The 7,787-nt window shown below is 36.6% G+C and overlaps 1 protein-coding gene across 1 annotated transcript; it reads right to left on the bottom strand.

Annotated features, from left to right (window-relative positions):
• Positions 1–2,492: 2,492 nt before the first annotated feature.
• LOC120089004 lies at positions 2,493–4,247 on the bottom strand. The gene is made up of 4 exons (XM_039046441.1): positions 4,152–4,247; positions 3,080–3,175; positions 2,937–3,008; positions 2,493–2,855 (listed from the first exon to the last, which is right to left on the bottom strand). Exons 1-4 carry the CDS (start codon positions 4,245–4,247, stop codon positions 2,493–2,495), a joined length of 627 nt encoding a protein of 208 aa, XP_038902369.1.
• Positions 4,248–7,787: the final 3,540 nt, after the last annotated feature.

Below are 7,787 nucleotides of genomic sequence, written 5' to 3'. Positions count from 1 at the left end.
CCTGACGCTCTAAGGCAGAACGTGCAGTGTTGCAACGCTGCTTTACAGTGTCGCGACGCTGCGAACTTTGACGAACGGACACGGTTAGCTCGCGTGCAAGTGAGCATGGCAACGCTGTTTTCAACGTTGCGACACTGCGATCTTTCCTATAAATACTCCCCTTTGTCTTTAGGTAAAAATATGCCAAAATTAGGAGGCTGAAGTAAAACTCGTTCCTTCGTCCATTCCTATCAATTTTCAGTATCGTTAGTTAGTTTTCCCTTTTATTTTAGGTTGTAATCAATGGGACGGATGTATATCTCAGATTTTTCTATGAATTGAAAGGTAATCTCCATCTAGTTTCTTTGAGCAAGAGCCCTGTGTTTAATTTCTTGAAGGTTTCTTAATTAATTTAACTGCAATCTTGTGATTTCTTTGGTTGGATTTGTTTTAATCTTAATCGAGTTTTGATAAATTCTTCTGATAAATTATTTTGTTGAAATTCTTGTTTGGAAAATCATTCTAGCCTATGCATCGTTGATTGATTTAGTTGCACTTATTAGGATCGCATGTTTAGGGTCTAGACTTTTTCTGGCCAAACTCATGTATGCCATAGTATAATCTTTCCAAATAAATCATGTTACAAGATATGACTTTCTGGCTTGTAGTATGTCTCAACAATTGAACCATTTCTTGGTTTGGATTTTTAAACTGAATTAGTGTTGGTTTGGATTTTTAATCAAAATTAGCTAATTAGGCTATCATAATTTCTAATAGGTTGAGGGATTGATAGATTCAGTGTAATTAATTGGTGCCTAATGAAAGAAATTGCATAGGAACTCTCTCTTGCTCTAGAAATTAGATAGACTCATTTCCTAGATTACATTTACCCTTTTATTTTAACTTCACACATATTATCTCTTCCACACCAAAACTCCCCATTTATCGCTCTAACTAGAAAATTAACTTAACAAAACCAATCACGCTTCTCTGTGGATCGACTCGGACTTACCACTGTTGCTACGTTTTTAGTAGTAATAGGAGTAGTTCGATATTTACAAATTTCTTTTGTTTCGATTTGGATTCGAATTAACGACATCAATCCATCCGAATAGAGACATTTCGAATTTAGTGATTATATTAGATCGTCACATCTTAATTGCAAAGGTTGTTACAAGTATATTCCCTAATGCATTTCATGTTTAATGTATATACCATATCGAAACAATTTGGTTGACAAATTCAAGAATAAGGACATAATCCCACACTTCTACCTAGAGGCGAAAGCTTATAGAATGTCTGAGTTTCAGATGTATTGGGCTAAGCTCCATTAATATCCTGGTGCGGCCTATCTTGAGAAGGTTAGATTACAACGGTTGGCAAGGGTTTGTCAAGTCCATTGTAGGTATGACAAGACGACGAAAAATATAGTAGAATGCCTCAATAGAGTGTTGAAAGATGCACGAGAACTCCCCTCATGAAGTTATTAGAGTATATCTGCAAGTGGCTACAAGGTTGGTTCTATATCTGATGTATACATGCAATGGCATGCACAAATGTTGTAATTGATCACATAATGAGTATTCTTAAGGAATCGGAATTGATGTCTAGAACATATCATGTTTTTTCAGTGGATATGCATATAATTAATGTGGACGATGGATATTTAGGGGTTTGGTTGATCTTCGTTCACAGACATGTACTTGTATAGAGTTTAATTGCATCTAGATCCCGTGCTCCCATGCAATATCAGCAACAACCCTTAGAAACATTAATGTTCAAACATTAATGTTCAAAAATGGTTTACCGTTGAGTGTATGCCTGCTGCTTATTTTGAACCAATCTTCCCAATTGGATATAGATAAGAATGGAGTTGAAGAACAGATTTTGAAGATTTTGAACCAATTCTACCACCGCGAAAGGTAGCAAGTGTAGGTCGATGCCAAACCGTCAGGATACCTTCTAATGGAGAGGAGCCACAACAAATACATAGGTGTACACGATGTGGTCAGAGAGGATATAACAAGAAAACGTGCAGACAAACATTGATAACACCTGACACTAGCCCATTTAGACTTAACGATATGTAATTATGGGTTATTGTTTAGATAGTATTAAACGATCATTTAGATTTTTATTAAATGATCGTTTACATTTTCTATACGATCATTTACATTTTGTAAACAATCGTTTAGATTTTCTAAACAATCGCTTAAGTATGCACGATCACTTAGTTAAATGATCAATATTTCGTTTAGATAGTATTAAACGATCGTTTAGATTTTTATTAAACGATTGTTTACGTTCTCTATACGATCTTGTACATTTTCTATACATATTCTTAAACGATCTTGTACATATTCTTAAATGATCTTTTAGCTAGTTTGGACGATTTCTTTGTTATTTATTTGCTTATTTATATATAGTCAAACATCAATTCTATTACCATAAAAATTTATTTGCCCACAACTGGGCAACATATTGTTTTCTATACAATTCCATATTACTTTATGTTAAGTGTCAGCCCTATTAGCACCAGTTACACAATTTTCTACAAATTTAGCACAAAAAGTTCCACAGTCAAGAGACTTGCCCTCTTGGAGGGTCACCTTTGATCTCTTCACTTCCCATTGCCCATACTTGACCGTCTTATGTTGTTTGTCAAATCCGACAGAAATCAACATCAAAGGTATTGCTCTGGCCACAAGCTTGAGGTAACCATCAAGTATGTCGCTACCGATGTAGTTTGGCATGGAGTCAAATACAAAGATTGTGCACCTCTCTAGATCGATGGCTAGCATAAGCCAGTGTTGTTTGATGTTGATTGGCCCAAATACGAAGTCAACATCCATCCACGCTGGCTTGTATTCTTCATACTGTCCAAGCACGTAGTCAATAAAGAAGTGAGAATCCGCCCAAAACCTTAGGTGTGCTTCATGATCCCATCAGCCTGCCACTTTGCCACCCTCCATTTCAATACCTCCTGACCGGATCTTAGAAGCAATATCGACTGGCTCCATCAAAGAATCCTAGGACAAGCAAGATGTAAATACATGGTTAAGTGAATGGTAGTTTCAATAAACATGTGAAATTTCCATACCGTGAAGCTCAAGTCAATCACCGTGAATCGATGCATGCACAGGTCAGGTTTCAAGTACAACTTCTGATGCACGTGCATCAAAAGGAGATCCATAATCTGGTCCAAAAAAGAAAAATAAAAGTTGTCTGTGTGATAGCTTAGAAACTTCTAAACGATCAATCTTGGTTAATGAATAAACAGAAATACTCACGTCTTCAAGTACCCATGTGTTCTGCTCAAATGTTTTGAAGAAATCCTTGATCCTAAAGGTATATACGACTGTTTGCTCCTCGTTTTTGTTTTAGGATGGCATTTCCATCTTTTATATGCATTTCACAGAATACCTAGGACTGGGAAGCATGGGTCATAGGACCTAATGGTCCTTATGGGGAAGTCAGGTACAGGGACCAAGGGGTTGGGATTGACTGTGGTCGATTGGGGCTGAAAATCTCCCTTCTTCCCCCTTTTCACCAACTCAGGTGTGAACTTGGCTAATTTTTTCCTTTTTCGATGCTCTCGGTCATTTTTTTTCCTATATTTAAATTATAAATTAGTGACAGTACAATATTAAGAAGACTAATTCATGCAATAGTCATACCTCGACTTCATTAGCATCCTTCTGAGTTGACGTCCCTACAACCTTGGCTAAATCTGGAATGAAATGGCCCCTAAGACTGAACGCTTGAGTGGGGAGTTCATTGACTTCACTGATCATCCCAACTAGTTGTTCATTAACTAGTTGTTCACTGACATGTTCACTGACAAGTCCTTCCAGTCAGTCCTCCTTGTACCTTATCTCCTCTACGCTAGGTACAAGTCTCAACATATAAACAAATGAGCATGTCAGAAGTGATTGGTTACTTACTTTTTTTTGGTGAAAAACTTTATTGCTCAATGATTTATAAGATGGAGCACAAGAACAAGTCCATCTAAGAATTCTAGGAATTTCAACCTTGCTAACTTTGGTGGCTATGAACTTACTTGATGAGAATAAAATTCCGTAAGCCAAACCTACGATATGGAAACTTTGTTACACGTACATAACACACAGGTTCAATGTATAATAAAGTGAATCAGAAACAAAAGTACATACCTGGAAAGCAAGTACAAATCCCTTTATACAGTAATGTGAGGAATGGTTATCACCTTTTGCCTTCTTTGAATCATAAGCCTCCTTCTTCTTATGCATGATAGTCTTCATGTTATTCAATGTACGTCGATAAAAGAGAGAAGACCAGTCGTAATGTACGAAGACGTCGTGGTCATCGACAATCCTACATATATTCACATAAAATTGGGTTCTTTTGTCTTTTCCAATCATCACCATTTCAATAAGTAGTGCCAATGCAACTTTGATAGCATCTTCGTCATTAGTAAAATTGAAATTCTTGAATGCGATCTCCACATCCTTGCAAGAACTATCCTTTCCATTTGGGTCTTTTGGTCCAAGAATGAGTTCTTACAGCCTTTCATCACTTATTTCTCTTTCTACTGTTTCTCTGGTCGGCCATAACCTAGTTATCAAGTTAAAATCCTCTTGGGAGAATGTTAGCTTCTTCCCTAGTGTAATGCCCCAGGCCCAGGATTTGGAATCCAGATTCGGCCCCTGATGGCCCCGACATTCCCTTGCTACCTGGTTATGTCATCCTCCCTTGCCTTGAATGCTTTTTAGAAGTGAAATTTTTCCCCATAAACCAACACGGGTCCTTTCAACATCCCCTGCGACCTGGTTATGTCATCCTCCCTTGCCTTGAATGCTTTTTAGAAGTGAAAGTTGTCCCCACAAACAAAGATGAGTCCTTTCAGCATGCTTTGTCCTCACTCACATGTATCATAGGAAAATTTCCAAGAGGTCACCCAACATAGGATTGCTCCAAAGTTAAGCGTGGATTGCTCCAAAGTTAAGCGTGGATTGCTCCAAGCTAAGCACGCTTAACTTTGGAGTTCTTATGATTGAGCCATCGAAAAGGAAGGTGCACCTTTTTGGTATAGGTAGTAACTTTTAATTCTTTTAAGCGTTTCTTAACCATACTTTCATGTCTTCAAGATCCCTCTCATTCGGATGTGATATTGGTTCATTCATGTACCCCTCCTGAACTTGGGTTGTTACACCTAGAATGTTGAATGATATCACGTATGGGTTCGAATCTGCTACCTCCTTTAACAGAAAGTGGTACAAAAGTTGTCCATTAGAAACAATATCTATATCCAACAGTGGACCAAAGGTCGTTTTCCTATATAGTCTCATTTGTTCTTCTGTCAACTTATTCTTAATCATAGGAGCAATTTAGTGGACTTGGAAAGGAGTGTAGTAGGGAAATATTTCTCAACAGGGATAACCATCTTACCAATCTGACAATCGTGTACATTACAAGAATTAGTAAACAAACGCCATCTTACCAATCTGACAATCGTGTACATTACAAGAAAATCTAAACGATCATATAAAAAATCTAAACGATCGTCTAAAAAATCTAAACGATCATCTACAAAACCTAAACGATTGCAAAAACTAAACGATCGCATAATGAAAACTAAACAATCACATACAGGTATCTAAAGGATCGCGTAACAGTTAGCTAAATGATCGCATAACAGATATCTAAACGATCGCACGACACAAACCTAAACGATCACACAATAAATATCTAAACACTTACATAACAGTTAGCTAAACGATCACACGATATAAACCTAAATGATCACACAATAAATATCTAAACACTCACGTAACAGTTAGCTAAACGATTGCGCGATATAAACCTAAACGATCACATAATAAATATTTAAATGACTACTTAGTATTCTCCATTCGATCGCTTAGTAATCTCTATCCAATCGCTTAGTAATATCTAAACGTTCGCTTAATATTCTCTAAACACTCATTTAGTATTCTTTATATGGTCGCTTAGTATTCTCTCAACAATCGATTACGAACAAATACGCGATTAAACCCTAAAAGATAGTCAAACCTCGAATATTAACATGCATTCTTCAAGGAGAAGAGTCTCATACCTTTCAGATCACGATGACGATGGCAAGTGCATAGAGACAACCGACGACAAACCTGTGAGGAGTTCTCAGCTGAAGTTCGGAGAGAAGATGGGAGCAAATTTGAGAGAAAATTCTTCGAAGAGAAATGTTAGGAAATGAAAGAAATGAAGGTACCTATCGTTGTAAAGTATTCGTAGAGGCGCGCAAATAGCCTAAAAGATTTTTAAAACTGTGGATAATTTTAGAATTTCGCATGGACAAAAGGTCAGTGGTAGAAAAGTTTTTAGGAAGAGGTCATTGGCAGAAAAGTTTTTGGTTTTTGGGTCATTTTTGTGAAATTTTCCCAAAAATCTCTTGCTGTCTTTCGATCTAGCCCAAAGAAAATACAAAAGGGGGGGTGCCTACCATGTATGGTCTCTGTTGTGCCACATATCTCAGAATGAGAACCAAGTGGTAAGACCTTTCTCTTCCTTATGTCTTTCAGTTTGTTTCGACAGAGGGATGCAAATTAGGGTTAAGATTCTATCTTCTCATTTTTCTTTCCTCTTCATTTTGCAGGTAAAATAATGGAAATCTCGAACTCAAAATCAAAGGCTTTAAGCATGCATGACTGAAGAACAAAGAAGAAGAAAAAGAAACACAGAAGTATAGTGGTTCGGTGTTGAAGGCCACCTACATCCACTTTGAAAGGATCTTCAAGATTTCATTTAGAAGCTTCAAGATTACAAAAAAATCCCAGATAAGCTCTCTCTTCACAAATCCCTCTCACTTTATATTTTCTGAGTTCAATCTATTTGAAGAATGAAAACAAATGTCCACATATTATTTTACACGAAGTTATTTTATACAGATAACTGGAAAAACTAAAAAAAAAAAAGATGGTCATGACAGCTTGTTAACTTCTTTCTGTTTTATTGTCTGAACAGGAGCTAGAGACATTGAAAATGAGCTAAAGTTTGGTTCACCTTCTTCAGCAAATCTCCCTCTTGAAGCAAAAACTTCCTTGAAGGTTTAAGGCACCTGGTAATTATTTCCTTTCATTTAAATCTACTATTCTACGTAGATTTAAACAGTGATCAAATTTAGGTCTCGATAATGCTTTGGTTAAGAAATCAGCTGCATTATCTTCTGTTTTGACCTTTTGAATGTTGATTGCCCCTTTTTCTATAATGTCTCTGACAAAGAAAAGCTTTACATCAATGTGCTTTGTTCTATCATGGTATTGCTGATTTTTAGTTAAATAAATTGCACTTTAATTATCACATAATAACTCTACTAACTCTTATATGTAGCTAAGTTCTGTAATTAAACCTTGTAACCATATTGCTTCTTTAACTGCTTCTGAAACTGCTATGGATTCAGCCTCAGTAGTTGATAGGGAAACTATTGATTGTAGGGTAGACTTCTAGCTTATGAGGTTTCCTCTTAACATAAAGGAGTAATTGGTTTGGAAAAGGAGAGAGAAAAAATATATGTGTGTCTTATGTATGCAAGGATCTCCATGCATCGATGGTCATGCATTGGACTAGAAAATATACAATATGCGTTTAAGCATGTATGCGATGACCATGCATTCTTGTCACAAGTTTTCTCACTTTCTCGCCAAGTATAACGAGAATGCAAGTTTCTTGGGGTGATCTGAGGTCGAACACAAGAACTTGTAACTCAGTAATCTTTGTGAAGTGATGTGTTTGACGCGATGAATAAAAGTAAAAAGACAAAAGTTAATGGATTA

The sequence above is a fragment of the Benincasa hispida genome, chromosome 10 (genome assembly GCF_009727055.1).
Source record: "Benincasa hispida cultivar B227 chromosome 10, ASM972705v1, whole genome shotgun sequence".
NCBI lineage: Eukaryota > Viridiplantae > Streptophyta > Magnoliopsida > Cucurbitales > Cucurbitaceae > Benincasa > Benincasa hispida.
Note: the sequence above shows the minus strand (reverse complement) of the source record. Positions and strands in the feature narration are given on the sequence as shown.